This window comes from Mesoplodon bidens, assembly GCF_964165515.1.
Source record: "Mesoplodon bidens genome assembly, chromosome: 14".
Classification (NCBI taxonomy): domain Eukaryota; kingdom Metazoa; phylum Chordata; class Mammalia; order Artiodactyla; family Ziphiidae; genus Mesoplodon; species Mesoplodon bidens.
The window spans coordinates 66,039,422-66,055,200 of record NC_138170.1 but is presented as its reverse complement, the minus strand read 5'-3'; the positions used below and the strand labels follow the sequence as shown (position 1 = coordinate 66,055,200).

The 15,779-nt window shown below is 46.7% G+C and overlaps 1 protein-coding gene across 1 annotated transcript in view; it reads right to left on the bottom strand.

Moving 5' to 3' along the window:
* ALK (ALK receptor tyrosine kinase) overlaps positions 1–15,779 on the bottom strand; it is a gene marked incomplete at its 5' end in the record, with an annotated part of 708,017 nt that overhangs the window by 123,895 nt on the left and 568,343 nt on the right. Inside the window, one exon of the mRNA XM_081254750.1 lies at positions 2,206–2,337. Coding sequence (XP_081110876.1) covers positions 2,206–2,337 — 132 coding nt within the window. The remainder of the gene's footprint in view (positions 1–2,205; positions 2,338–15,779) is intronic.

Sequence of the window (15,779 nt, the reverse complement as noted above, 5' to 3'; positions counted from 1 at the left end):
AGCTTCCTCTTGGTCCATGCATGTAGTGAGAGCTCCGAGAGGAAGCCAGGAGCAGAACAGTGTGGAACAAGCAAAGGGCTTACCTGCAACTCTTTACTGAGTTTTATCTGAACAACCACTATTCCACGATTATTAGAAAACTTCATTGGAAAGTTTTGTATGAAAAGGACGATTTTCAAATTGAAAAATGGATTTCTTTATAGCTTCATTTAAAAGGGAATAAATAAAACCTTTCTTTCCCTAAGGGAAGATCTGTCCTCCAAATGACCTGGGGGACACTGTTACCTTCTTAAAAGCTATTTGGCAGGTCACAGCGTCCTGGGGCCGGTGTATCTGAGGGGAGGGGCATTTGTGGGGTGTCCGAGCTCCACGGCACCCCAGGCTGCTGCATCCTTTCCCAACCACAAGACCCTTGTTTCACTCCCTGCCCCTGTGCTGGATTTACAGCACTACAAGGACAGATGCCGTGTTACTCGTCCCTGCTCCAGGATCTAGTTTACTTTTTAGCTCATTATATATGTGTTCTAGAAGTGTCCGTGGTTTCCCTGGAAAAAACTTCTAGAGTGTTTACTCCGTGCCAGGGAGCAGCTGAAAACACTGTCTTCAAGTGGAGGTAGCACTGGGCTGGGAGTCTAACTCTGCCCCTAACTACCAGTGCGACCTCAGCAACCTGTTTCCTCTAGGGAACCCAGGCTTCCCAACCCATTTATTCATTTTAATCAACAAAGAGTCAATGAGCACCTATGCTGTGCCAGAAATCGTCTGAGATCTTGGTATGGGGAAGAGCACCAGGCCCATCTGTCCACAGTGAGGGTGACAGACATGGAAGCCACCTCCATGAAATGTGATGGATGCACACCCACTAGGACAGCTAACATAAAAAGGCAGATAAATAGCAAGATTTGCTGAGGATATGGAGACATGGGAATCCTTACACAATACTGGTGGGACTGTCAGATGGTATAGCCATTCTGGAAAACAGCTTGGAAGTTCCTCAAAAGGTTAAATATAGAGTTACCATCTGACCCAGCAATTCTACTCCTAGGTAGGAAATTTCATTTCCAAGAGAAATGAAGACATCTGTCTACACAAAAACTCGTACATGAATGTTCACAGCAGCATTTTTCATAATAGCCGAAAAGTGGAAACAACCCAGATGCCCATCCATTGATGAATGGATAAACAAGATGTGGTACAGCCACACAATGAAATAGTTTTTGGCGATAAAAAGGAATGAAGTACTGATGTATGCTACAGCACGGATGGGCCTCAAAACCATTACACCAAGTGAAAGAAGTTAATCACAGAAGACCACATGTTATATGATTCCATTTGTATGAAATGCCCATCTGTAGAAGCAGTAAGTAGATTGGTGGTTACTTAGGGCTAGGCAGTGGGTGAGGGGGTCGGGGCCGGGGGGAGGGAATGGAGGTAAATGAGGAGAGATTGCGAGGGGTTTCTTTTTGGAGTGATAAAAATGTTCGAAAATTAGTTTGTGGTGATGGTTGCACAGTTGTGACTACACTAAATCGTACACTTTAAATGAGTGAATTGTATGGTATGTAAATTATATCTTTAAAAAGCTGTTAAAAAGTAATGAATGTTACAGTGCATGGATTCGGGGGCGGCGGGTTCCAGAGGGAGAAGAACCAACTGTACTTGTGGGAAATGGTCAGAAGAGGCTTCCCAGAAGGATTGACTCTTGAGGTGAGTCTTGAAGGAGCAGATGTGACTTAAGATGGGAAAGGGCATTCTGGGGAAGGGATAGGACACAAGCAAAGCCAGGGAGGTGTGAGGGAGCTGAGAGGTGGTTTGATATGGCTGGAGCTGGGGTACATGGAAGGTTGGGGGGAGGATGGAGGCAGATGGGTGATCAAAGAAAGGCTTAAAACGTGACGGCGGTCCTGGCGTAGAGGGCTTCTCATGTCATGTTAGAGTTGGGCTTTAGTCTGCACCTTTTCTCTATGCATGAGGATGTTGAGAGCAAAACTTATAAGATCTTGCTTGGTTCTTAATTATAGGCTGTTTCTAGACCATGGGTCTTAGCCCTGTCTTTTGAAGACTGTGTAGCTTTTGAAAGTTGCCACCAGAAGGACACAAGTGGCCCTGGCTGTAAGGGAGGTCGTTCAAGCCTCGGATGGTGGGGGAAGGAGGGCATGTGGGCATGGGTGGGGCGGGGCGGGTGAAGCAGCCCCATCTACTCACTGCACAGCTGGCCCTCGTCTTCTCCCTGGGCACAGTCCCGGTGGAAGTCACAGGCCTGCCCGAGCTGGAGGACTGTCCCGTTCCAGCAAGTGAAGGAACTCTGCAAGGCCATCTTGGAGCCTGGGGATGTCCCTGGAGAGAACACAGAGACACACGACACTGGTCAGCTTGGGTGGCCCCGTGGGAAGGCTGCGGGGAGAGCATCCCTCCCACACTGTTCACATCTCAAGGTCTGAGACAACCCCATTTTAATCTGGCCGAAACCAGGGTCAACACCAGGAGGCTAAGAGGAAGTCAAAGCCCTAACCCCCCAACCCCCTGGCTGTGATGTGAGTAGTAGAGTGGCCCGAGGTTTCAGCCATGTTCCCCAACACTTTGGGGCCCTCCAACCCACGGCTTTAGTGTGCCAGGTGGACAGCTACAGGTGGAGTCTCACCTGCACACAGACAGCTTTCCCCTCAAGGTCAAATTTGGGGTACCAACAGGCATATCTGGTCCAGTATATCGTCCCCATGCTCTTGACCCCAGATTCCACCACTGGAGTGACTATAACACACAGCACTTCCTGTTTTGAAATGAAAAGAACGCCAGCGTAAGAGCAGGGCTCTGGCCCCTGGATCGGCTCCTCCATGAATGGCTGTGTGATGCTGACCCTGTTCCTTCTCTTTCTGGCCCCCTGTCTCCCCATCTACAAAAGGAGGGGTTTTGATGGTATTTCCAAGGTCTTGTCCAGTTCTGAAATTCTTAGTAAGTCATATTATCCAGTGGAGGAAGGGAGAGGGGGCAGTTTATAGCAGACATATTAGTAGATATTTGCTTTTTTATCAAGAATGATGAGTTATGATAATTTATTAACCTGTGACCTCAGAGAGCCAAGCTTCAGCCGGCCTGGCCCAGCCTGCCTACTGAATGGGTCCCTTGCCTGGGGACCGCCTAGCAAGGGCCTGGCTGGTGTTTCTGACTGTGCCTCCTGATACCAGCCTCGGTTGGTATGGGATGGGGGAGCCTCTAGCCCCTGTGGAGATGAGCAGGCAGGGCCCACCTGGGTTGACCTCCTATCCCCACCCCCCAGGCCTGGCTGCCTTGCTCTCTGTCCTATTTCCTAGCTCTATCCCGATGGTAGCTGGTGCCTCAACAGTCTACCCACCCCCACTACCTACCTCAATGCTCGGCTGGGTGGTGGAGAGGATGAGCCAGGACCCTCCCTTGGCCAAGCCCCCCAGCTTCTCTGGGCCTCACGTGAGGGGTGGGCTTCTTTAACCCTGGCTGTGAAATCAGACTCTTCTTCACTAAATTTTATTTTAATAAAACCTTACAGCTGATCGTGATGTGGGACTCTCCAGGTTAGATGATCTTTAAAATTCCATGATTTTCTGGTTCCCAACAGCACTGAAACTAACATCAAGTCCAGCCTCTTTACTTCTAGAATCCCTCTGTATACCTCAGCCCATCTGGTTCTGTAAAGAAGCCAGGCAAGTCTTAATAGTGTCCATTTCCTAAGTGGGGAAATGGAGTCAGAGTGGTTAAGTGACTTGCCTAAGGTCACACAGCTGATAAGTGGGATTTAGACCCAGCTTGTCAGACTGCAAAGCTGGCCTCTCCATCTCATGGAAGGGGGGTGTTGGAGGTGGCCCTGGGCCCTCTTTCACAGGCTAGTCCAGATAAGGCTCCATTTGTCAGCTGATGGCGGATGGCTACCTGGCATTGTCAGACCAGCCTCCAGCCTGGCTGGGCGTTCTCAGTAGCTCCTGGGCATGGGAAACACAGGCCCTTCTTCCTTCAGGGAATCACATCCAAACCCTTTAACCTGTTCTTAAAGGTCCTCTGTGATGTGGGCCCAAATTTCCTTTCCTGTCTCACCTCTCTTTGTCTCTCCCCATGAACGCTGTGCTCTAGACCCATCTAGCATTGGTTCGTTGCAACCTGGCACTAGAACACATGTGTATGCTCCCATCTTCTCCACTAAGCTGCTTGAGTCTCTGTGTGTTCCCAGCCCTAGCCAGTGCCTGGCCCCTGGGAGTGTTCACAAAAACCCTGCACATTAGGTTATGCTTCTGTGGCTGGCTGAATAATGCTGTGCCCACCCCCCACCCCAATACCCATATCCTAATCTCCCAAACCTGTGAATATGTTACTTTATGTGGTGAAAGAGACTACTGGTGTGATGAAGTCAAGGATCATGAGGTGGTAGATTATCCTGATTATCCAGGCGGGCCCAATGTAATCACAGGGTTCTGATAAGAGGGTGACAAGAAAGTCAAAGTACGAAGTAGATCTGGTGATAGCAGCAAGAGTTTGGAGTAATGTGAGGAAGAGGTCAACGTATTTAGGATAAGAAAAATTCTCCTTCACTTTTTTTTTTTTTTTGTGGTACACGGGCCTCTCACTGTTGTGGCCTCTCCCGTTGCGGAGCACAGGCTCCGGATGCGCAGGCTCAGAGGCCATGGCTCACGGGCCCAGCCGCTCCACGGCATGTGGGATCTTTCTGGACCGGGGCACAAACCCGTGTCCCCTGCATCGGCAGGCGGACTCTCAACCACTGCGCCACCAGGGAAGCCCTCTCCTTCACTTTTGCTTGGTGATTTCTAGTTTCCAAAGTATTTTTTCTTATGCCTTATACATGATCATGAAATACAGTTAGGACCTTATGGCCCTCATTCCCAGCCCGACCGAAGAAAACATGAGCCAAATAAAACACCTGTAAAGACTTCCTCAACTTGGAAACAAATGTAAGCTGTGTCCTGTTTTATTCACACCTTATGATTAGGCCTTGTTTCTTATCGTGTGTTTTCACGAACACATGCACGTTTCATATACCAATTACTTACTTGTCATTCCCCGAAGAGCTTTTACTTTTACAGTTTCTTTTACTTTCCTTCACTTGAAAAATATATGCCTATTGTCTAAAGTTCAAAACCAGGGTAAAAATCAACAAAACAATGCCCAGAGTCCCACTATCTAGAAGCCGTCATTTTTTACATCTCAGTAGATTTCTCTTTCGATTTTTTTGGCCTATGCTTTAAAAGTGTGTATAGTTGTGTCATATATGTATGTTGCTTAAATTAATTAAGATTATATCACAAGCTTTTCCAAGGGCTTAAAAAGTCCTCATAAGAATATATATATATATATATTTTGCAGTACACGGGCCTCTCACTATTGTGGCCTCTCCCGTTGCGGAGCACAGGCTCCGGACGCGCAGGCTCAGCGGCCATGGCTCACGGGCCCAGCCGCTCCGCAGCATGTGGGATCTTCCCGGACCAGGGCACGAACCCATGTCCCCTGCATCGGCAGGCAGACTCTCAACCACTGCGCCACCAGGGAAGCCCAAGAATACTCTTTAATGGCTATAATACTACGTGACATGTACCATAATTTATTTCAACATCAGTCAATGACTGGATTGTTAGATTGTTTATAATAACACTTTGAAGAGTATCTTTGAGCATAAACTTGCGCCCGCTTTTCAGATTATTTTCATAGGATAGATTCCCAGAAGTGGAATTACTGAATCAAAGGGTATAAACACTTTAAAGGCCCTTGATACATATTGCCAAATTGCTTTCTAGAAGTTAATCCAATTTACAGTCTCACCAGCTGTGTTCATACATGCATGTTCCTCTTACTACATCCTGGTCAACCCTGAATATTATCATTATTTTTAACTAAAAGTATCTCCCTGCTGTTTTATTTGTATTTCTTTGATTGCGAGGGTGAATATTTTTTTCCACGTGTTATTAGCTTTATTTTACTCTGATTTTTAGGGAATTGCCCACTTCCTTTTGCCAATTTATCTGATAGGGTATTCAGGTTTTCCTATTGAATTGTACGAGATTATTAATAAGGATGTGAAACTATTTATTACATGCTTCACATTTTCCCCCAGTATTTTATGTGTATTTTCATTCTGTTTATAACGATACCTAGGAGTTTAAAATTTGTACGTAATCCAAACCTATCCATATTTTCCTTGGTGATTTCTTCTTCTTCTTTTGCGCCTTACAGAATTTGTTCCATGTGGGGCTGGTAGGTAATGTGTGGGTCACCTTTCGTAGTCTTTGGTTTGCTCTCTCATTGCTAAGGTTGCCCTCTCATCAGGGAACGTCTTCCACCAACTCCTCCTCTCTCAGCAGTGGGGATACAGATCTCACCCCCTCATCTGTGACATTTTTATGGATTCTCCCATTCTTTCCCCATCCATGGACCGTCCTTTCCCCTGGGCTACCATAGCACATTCCTTCTTCTTGCATTTAACTTGGCAGACATTCTGCTGTTACATTATAACCAGCCGTTTGGATGCCTGTCTTCTTCACCAAACTCTAAGTGACTTGAAGGGAGGGATCAAGTCTTATCTTCATGAATCTATAACAGTACCTTGTATAGAGGTCTCCCCACCCCAATATTTGGGACTTGAACTTCACTATGTATTATCCATTGAAGCTATCATCATGCCCATTTTATAGTTGAGAATACAAAGGCTCAGAGTGGTTACATGGATTGCTGGAGAGATTGGTGGAAACCCACATTTTCACATCTTGTTCTCTATCCTTTGTACCGTGTCTGTCTATGGGGTCCCCCCTCCCCAGGTGATGAGAGTCCTCAGGAGTGGTGATAATGGGTATGAAACGGCAGGGAGTCAGTATCCCTGCCCTTTACTCCCAAACCTGGACAAAGAAGGGGTCCAGTCGTGGGAGGGGCATGCCGCTTCCACTCTCTGGATGCCCCAGTGTTTATCCCCAGGACCTCTCTGTTGCACAGCCACAGCCCAGGGAAGCCAGCCCCTTAGGCCCTGCTTCTACCTGCCCCTCCCCACCTCCTCTCCCTGGCTGGAGACGTACAGCCTCCTCCATACCACAGGGAACTTTATGCTTGTGAGAGACTCAATTAGATGGATGCCTAGTACTCTGATCTCTTCTACCAGCCCAAACTCAAAACTAATGAAGCACAACAAAAAACAACTGCTCTGTCTTCTCCAGTTCTTTTTTTTATGGGGCCCATAAATTCCAAGGAGGAAAGTACCCTTGGTGAATGGTTTTAATCAAGGGCCTGAGTTTCTGAAACAGCATCCTTTCCGTGGTTGTGAAATGATTGTTCTGCCTTGTGGAATAGGGTAACCTGAGGCCCTGGATGGTCACAGCCTGCTCCAATGGAGCAAGGAAGGGGCGGAGCTTAGACAAGAAGATCCAGCACCCACTTTCTGCTGGCACATCCTGACGCCTTCCAGCCACGAGTGCCTGTGATTCCTGGAAACCACTGAAACACCAAATGCCCTAATCACAGCAAGATTAGGGAGAGCTAAGATCAAGCCACTCTGGAGAGAACTCGTGCCTGGGGATCTTTTGTTAGCAAGGGTCTTCTGTATGGAAATTTATTACCTTTAAAAAGGTAGTTCTTCCCAGAATAACAGTATAAGTCACTGGGGTAGTAAACTGTCACCATTCCTTACCTCTGAGTAGCATTGTAAGGGCTTACAATGTGCTTTCCTAATCCTTCTCTCTTTGAACCTCATAAAAACCTGGTAGAATAGTTATTATTACTCCCATTTGATTAATCAGAAGACTGAGGATTCAAGAGATTAAGTAATGGAGAGAGAAATGCTTTCTAAACAGTAAGGCACTACAGAATGCAACCAATTACTTGCTAGTGCTTTGCCTGAGGTCTCACATCTAGTAAACCACAGGGAAGGCCCAGAACCTGGTCATGATCCCAGGTGGGGTTCTTCTCCCATCACTTGGATTAGATCGCCTTCTGGAGCAGCACTCTGACGGCCCAGTGAGTCACTTCGGAAGTTAGAAATACTGTTGATGTTCAGGGCCCACCTGGACCAGTGAAACCAGTATCTTTGGAGGACGGGCCCTTGGCACTGGTGGTTTTAAAAGCTCCGGGATGATTTTCATGAGCATAGGGCTGAGAACCACTTCCTTGGAGGGTTGGTGGATTTGCCCCTGAGCACCTATGTGTCTTAGATGGGTCTTCTACCTCTTGGGTTCTCCACTGCCCCCTGGTACAATGAGGGGGTGGCCTCAAACCCAACCTCCAAGACCCCTTCCATCTTCAACATCCTGATTCTGGGGTTCTGAGCAATGGCTGTTGGTGGCTCTCTGTTTACAGGGTTGACCTGATAGAGTTTGTGTCGTCTTTATTAATGCTGACCATTTAATGGCTTCCTTGGAGGCCGCTGCCAAGTCACTCACCCAGCAAGCTTCCCCTGGTTTCCTCATATTGGCTTTTCCTGTCTCAGTCATCTATCATTTGCATCCTGGAACATCTCTCCTGAAACAGCATGCCACTTGCTTGCCCATTTATCTCCTCTGGGTGCAGTAGAAATCAGTTCAGATTTGCACCTGAGACACGTATGGCCCGGGTCAGGTTACATGAACCGCTATTTGACACCATGGGTGACTCACTGGGTTCACTCGCTGGGAGTGATTGCTTCTCCCCAATTGCGCATTCAAAACAGAAACCCACACATACTCCCCTCCTTCAGTCATGTCTTGGAGATTTGATGCTACAAAATCTACACAACTCTCCTAACTCAAATTTCTTTTTTTAAACAAATGTCAAATTTTAGGGCACTTAATTAATTTTTAATTATGGTGATTTATGTGGCATTAAAAAAGGCACATTTGAATCAGCTTTCAGGCCATCTCCCACCTGCTTGCTCTTGCCTAACTGATGACACTCATTAAAGGGGGAACAATGGAGTGTTGCATTAGTAAGAAGGGGGTCTTGCTCTTAAATGAAAGAGAAGGGGAGATGACGTGTGGGAGGAGGCTGACTTCCATGGCATGGGTAGGTCAGGAGTGGGGCTGGAGCCCAGAGGCTGGGCCAGGCTCCCAGTGGAAACTTACTGCTTCGCGGGACAAGGAGAATCAGGTGCTCAAGGGTAAACAAGCTCAGAGACATGAGAATGGATGGTGACATGATGAGGACGTAGCCACAGTGCTCACAGGCTAATGGCCGCTCCTCTGCGCTGACGTTAATGGGGATGTTGGAAGGTCTGAGAACTGTGTAAATTAAGCCTGGCAAAGACCAGTCCTGCTGAGGGCTTTGGCTTCATAAATTGTAGTGCGGACAAACTCATTAAAGAACTGGCATCTTGGGTTCCTACTCAAAATATAAATTGGTGAGGAGAGGGCCTGGCTACAGAGGGCCTAGCGAGCTGGGTGAGGAAGTGCTGTGCTGGAAGTCTGGAGAGCTGGTTTGAGGCCTCGCCTTTTGCCACGAGGCCTCTGGGGCCATGAGCAGGTCACTCCTCTGGGCCTCAGTTGCCTTGTTTGTAGACTCTCCGCAGCCAGCCACTCACACTGACCACGGGCTTAGGCTACTGCCTTGATGGTGTGTCTGTAGACTCTCTGCATCAGTCACATGGAGCTTGGAAATCAGGCTGCTTCCGGGGCCCCACTGCAGACCTACAGAGTCAGAACATCTCGGGGGGACTCTGGATCCAGCATGTTCCACAAGCTTCCTGGGTGAAAACTGGGTGCACCAAAATCTGAGGACCTCTAGTGTTAGGGAACTTAACGGATCTTCAGTTCCTTCTCCTGGAAGAATCCCAAGCCTTCCAGCACCACCCTCTCTCTCACCGTGACAATTCCTTCCTTGGTCCAGAGTTGTCAGAGTTCCTTTCATGCCTAGATTCCATTTCTGTTATGACTCCAGCAGGCCCAAGGCACCACTTTGTTAGTTTGTGTTGAAGAGACCCCTAAGGTGCAGAGAAACTAACACTAGCTTCCAGTCTTCTCTTCTGCTAGCTAGTGGTGTGAACCCTGACACAGCTCACAGGCTTCTCTCTTCTGTAAGTTGGAAAGGCTATCTAATTTACAGGATTTTTGTGAGCATCAAATGACATTGGGTACATAAAACAGTATGTGGGGTTCTTATGAGCTAATTTTAGAGAGTGTCCCAAGGAGTTTGGAAGAATTGGCCATGGAGGTTGGGTGGGAAGTGGTCAATGGAGGGGCTGGACAGGCCAAATCTTGGGGACAGAGAGCACCTTTGGGGATCCCTCACATCGCACAGTAGAGGTGACGATCTACAGGGCCAGACCTTTTCAGCAAAGCAGTGGCAGAAACAAACCCAATAGTAATTTGCAACATAAATAATAGCTATGAAGAATAATTGCAATGATGAATTTTCAAGATCATTTGTCTCTGGAGTCACCCCTACCACCAGAGTTAGCTTTCGGAGCCCAGCTCCTTTCGGGTCCGAATCCAAACCTTTGCTGGTTTCCATGGGATTCAGTCCAAATTGATGCTTAGCACACCCGGAACAGCCCACTTTCCCAGATCACTGTGTTCCTTTGCATCTTCAGCTCAAGACCATGACTTGCAGTTTTTTGAACATGCAGCCACGGCTTCAGCCTTTGTGTAAGCCGATTGGGTGGGCTAGAATCATTCTCTCTGAGCAACTGAGCAACCCCTCCTAACTCAGATGTAACTTTCCCCAGCTGCTTTTTCTTCTCTCTTGAAGGAAGATGTGTACCTCCCTCTGGGGTGCTCTGGCAATTGCTATACACCTGTAACTGTGAACTCATCTCTCCCATTGGGCAATTATGTCTGCATTGCTAGCTTCTCCCACTAAATTCTAAATTCTTTGAGGCAGGGGGTCCGTCATACTTATTTTATCTCCTGGAGAGTGCCTGGCACATGGCAATCACTAATGAATGTATGTTGAAGAAGTACAAAATAGATCACCAAGTTTAAGTAGAAGAACAGGGTGAGGTAGAATTTCCTTGCATTCTGGAAACTGCTAATTCCTTTAGGTTATACTGTAGCAATTCCACACACACATCCGCCCTCAGCCAAATCCCATTCAAGCTTACAATTATTGAACGACTATGTTCAGAGCTTCTACTAAGAGCCTGGGGTTAGAGGAGTGAACAGAGGGTGACGTGGGTGACCTAGTTTGATAGGTGGGCCATGGGAGCCCTCTCTGGGGAGGAGATATTTGAGCTGATACTGAAGAATAAGAGAAGTCAGCCGTGTGCAAAGGCTGTGGAGGAGTAGGGAGTGCATTGCCGGCGGTGGGAAATGACGCTAATGATCTAGGAACAGAGCAAAGGCCAGTGTGGCTCAAAAAGTCACAAAGGGTTGGGTCATGAAGAGTCACTGGGGAGGAAGGCAGAGGCCAGTTGGGCAGGATCTTGCAGGCTGTGAGGAGGGGTGTGAATTTTGCTTAAGGGGTTCAGGCAAGAGACTGAAAATAATGTCATTGATTTTTTTTTTCTTTTTTTTTTGCAGTACGCGGGCCTCTCACTGTTGTGGCCTCTCCCGTTGCGGAGCACAGGCTCTGGATGCGCAGGCTCAGCGGCCATGGCTTATGGGCCCAGCCGCTCTGCGGCATGTGGGATCTTCCCGGACTGGGGCACGAACCTGTGTCCCCTGCATCGGCAGGCAGACTCTCAACCACTGCGCCACCAGGGAAGCCCTGTCACTGATTTTTAAAGAGGTCATTCTGAGTGATTTAGGGAGAATGGATTAGAGAGGGCAATAGAAGTGGGAAAACCAGTTCATAGACCATTGTAAGCGACCAAGCAGGTGATGAAGGCAACTTGCCTGAGCCTGCTGATGGTGGAGCTGGTAAGAAGTGAGTGATGTGAGCTTCGTGTTGGAGGTGACCCTGACAGGACAGGCTGATGGCCTGGAGGTGAGGCTGAGGGAGAGGGGACATCAAGGATAGTGCTAGGGTGAAAGCATGGCTGCCAGCTGACATGACAGAGCTGGTTTCAAAATCCCAGTTCCTCAGCGTCAGTCCCCATATTAACTTATGAAGAACCACAAGGATTCCTGCAGGCCATCAGTAGGAAAGCAGTATGTGTTTCATTTCTGCGGTTGAGCTCTCCTAAAAAATTAAAAATTTTCTCTCTGTAGCCTCAATACCCCTTGATTTTGTTTCATGGTCCTTTTCCCAAGGTTTCTCTATGCGACATTTATCTTCATTGCTTTGCTGAAAAGACAAAGCAATAATTTTATTTTTAATGTTATAAAGGACCTCAGTGCACATTTACCATTAATCTCCCTAAAAAGCGATGACATTTAACCATTCTGTACCACAGCTCCACATATACTATGTCCTTTTCTCCTCCTGTTTGTTCAGTAAACAATGAACAATTCCAGTTGCACCCTGGAGATTTAATACTAATCACAAACAAATTACATCTACAACTGAGACCACTGGAGGGACTATGCAGATTACACAGTGGAGACGGCTGCTTGGGATGGAGAGCGAGGGGGAGCAGGGATCATTCAGACTGGAGGAGTAGAGACAGGAATGCTGATTAGGGGGAGTGGTCCCGTGAGGCACCTCCACAGAAGGGAGTCAGGTAGATTCGACTTCTTGAAGACAGATGGGAGGTCATCTTGCCTCCGTTCCATCCATGGAAGCCATGGTGGAAGGAACGGCTGCTTGATGAAGAGACAAGATAGCCATTGGGTGCTGATGCAGGTATCGATCACGATGAGAATAACTACCACCCTCACCATTCGCTGAGTGCTTATCATCTTCTAGGGACTGTATTAAAGGCTTTCTACGCATTATTTTATTTAGACCTACAGCAACTCTATGAAGTAGTTATTATCTCCAATTTACTGAGAAGGAAACTGGGACCCAAGGTCCTAGAGACAAATTTTATGTCTACCTGACTCTGAAGCCCATGATCTTAATCAATATGCTAGACCTACCAGGTGGAAAAGACCATGTTAGAAGCCCCAGAAATAAACAAGAGGGAGGCTGGAGGACTGCAAGCAAGTGGAGTGCCCGAGAGAAGATGAGCAGTAGGCTGGAGACAGAGGCCCCATAGTCTTGGGAATGTGGAGGGGTGGAGGGTGAGGCTGGCTCAGATTCTGGACTGGCTTCTGGCCCCTCAAGTGCTGGTCAAATGTTTTTAGGGGAGTGATGTTCCAGGTGGGTGCTAAGGCAGGGTCCAAGCATAGGGGAATAAGATAGGACTTGAATATCAGAATTCATAGTTTATCCCCTGGGCTGGACAAAAATCTCATCTCTATCAGAGGCTTTGGGGTTAAAGGAGATAGCTATGGAAAAGTACTCTGTAAACCAGTGAGTGTAGCAAATGATTAAGATTTTATTTTTATTATTAACCACCTGACATTCCCATAGGATCTCACCGAAGCCACAAGAGGCTCACTCCTCACCTCCTTTGTCTTTACTGAAATGTTACCTTCTCAGTGAGGCTTTCCCTGGTGACCTGATCTAAAATCTCTCCCTTGACCCCACCCTAGACATTTCCTGTCTCCCTTCCCTGCTGTAGTATTTCTCCTTGCTAATTACAATTGGGCAATATACAATATCTTTATTAGTTTTGTTGGTAGTCTTTCTCCTCCACTAGCATTAAGAGGATGGAGAGCTTAGTCTGTGTTTCCACTGCTGAATTCCCAGTTCCTAGAAGAGTGCCTGGCATATAGTGGGCTCTCAATAAAAGTTTGTTAAAAGAATAGGTTATATACGCTCTTCAGTAAATAACTTTGAAGCAGGACTTATGTTTTACTCAATTTAGAATTTGTATTTTTGAGAAAAGGCATTTCACTGAGGAGGACTTCATGTAGTCCCTACTCCCATGGCTCCATGTGTACATAGCTGGGATTCGTCTATATAAAAACCAAATCATGTAAGAGGCTCACTGCAGTGATTGTGACCTGCTCTGTCTAAAGACCTCACTCAGTGCTGCCAACCCAGTTCAGGACGATGGCTGCACACTCACATGTACAGTGAAGCACTAACTGGGGAAGGCGGGCTGTTGAGGAAGCTGCGGCAGGCATGGGCTGCTGGGACCTTGCCGCACGGGGTGGGAGGAAAGAAGTGACGTCTGATTCTCAGTAAGTAGCGAGAGGCTGAGACACTGTCAGAAAGTACTTTCCATCCCAGGCTCAAAACTAAGAGGGAGGCTGGGACCAGGCCCCAAGCTATGAATGTTCAGTGTTCCAGTCAGAGTCAAGATGAAGAAAAGCTTTCCTTGGAGGAAATGTGAAGAGCTTCTGTGTTATTCATTTAGATGGGCAAAGAAATCTGGAAAGGGGGTAGAGTCTCCGATGAAAAGATCAAGGTCACTTGCTTTGTCTAGGACTCAAGAATCTCTCTACATTTTTTGGTTTTTAGTTGTCTTCTAAGATTCTCTTGTTGGGGTCTGACCTTCTCAGAACCACAAAATTGGGAGAAATCTAATGAAGAAGAAAAGCTGGAAGACAGGCAGGGAAGAAGGTTAAAAAAATAACAAGAAGAAATAATATTCAATGGGTACCTACTATGTACCAGCCATTTTTTGTGTGTATTATCTTTCACTTGATTCTTTGAATGGACATAACTGAAATATATAAGAAGATGCGTGATTTAGAATGGTTACCATAAAAATGTGGAAAATAGCAAGTGTTGGCAGGATGTGGAGAAGAAACTGGAGCCCTGTACACTGTTGGTAGGAATGTAAAATGTGCAGTCAATATGAAAAACCATATGGTGGTTCCTCAAAAAGTTAAAAATATAATTACCATGTGATTCAGGTATTCACTTCTGGGTATATATCCAAAATAACTGAAAGCAAGGTTTAGAAGAGATATTTGTATATTCATGTTCATAGCAGCATTATTCACAATAGCCAAAAGATGAAAGCAGCCCAAATGTCCATCAACAGATGAATGGATAAATAAAATGTGGTATATACATGCAATAGAATATTATTCAACCTTAAAAAGGAAGGAAATTCTGACACATTCTACAATATGATGAACCCTAAGGACATTATGCTATGTGAAACAAGCCAGTCACAAAAAGATAAATACTGTGTGATTCCAGTTATATGAGGTACCTAGAGTAGCCAAATTCATAGAAATTCAAATTCCACAGATAGTGGAATGCTGGTTTCCAGGGAATGGGGAGAGGGGAGAATGGGGAATCGTTGTTTCATGGGTACAGAGTTTCAGTTTTGCAAGATGAAAAAGTTCTGGTAATTTGTTACATAACATGAATATTTTTAACACTACTGAACTGTACACTTAAAAAGGGTTTCATGTGGGCTTCCCTGGTGGCACAGTGGTTGCGAGTCCTTCTGCTGATGCAGGGGACACCGGTTCGTGCCCCGGTCCGGGAAGATCCCACATGCCGCGGAGCGGCTGGGCCCATGAGCCGTGGCTGCTGAGCCTGCGCGTCCAGAGCCTGTGCTCCGCAATGGGAGAGACCACAACAGTGAGAGGCCCGCATACCGCAAAAAAAAAGGGCTTCATGTTATATGTATTTTACCACAATTTAAAAAAACCCAAGAAGATGATTATGCTGGCTTTCTTAAGTATGATTATCAGCCTATTGATTTATGCTGGCCTTGAAAATAAGCCCTAATTAAGACGGCAGGGCAAGAAGACATCAGCACAGCCTAATGAGAAAAGCCCGTTGCAGTGGCTTTCCGAGAAGTTCAGGTTCTTCTTCTTCTTCTTTTAAATCCCCCTTCTGTTTGGCTTCCAGTGGAATATGCTGGTGTGTGAGGCACTGGATGCAGCAAGAACACACTGGCCTGGCGGTGAGGTGGCCTCAGATCTGCCCTGACACTGCCATGCACTAGCCGAGTGATG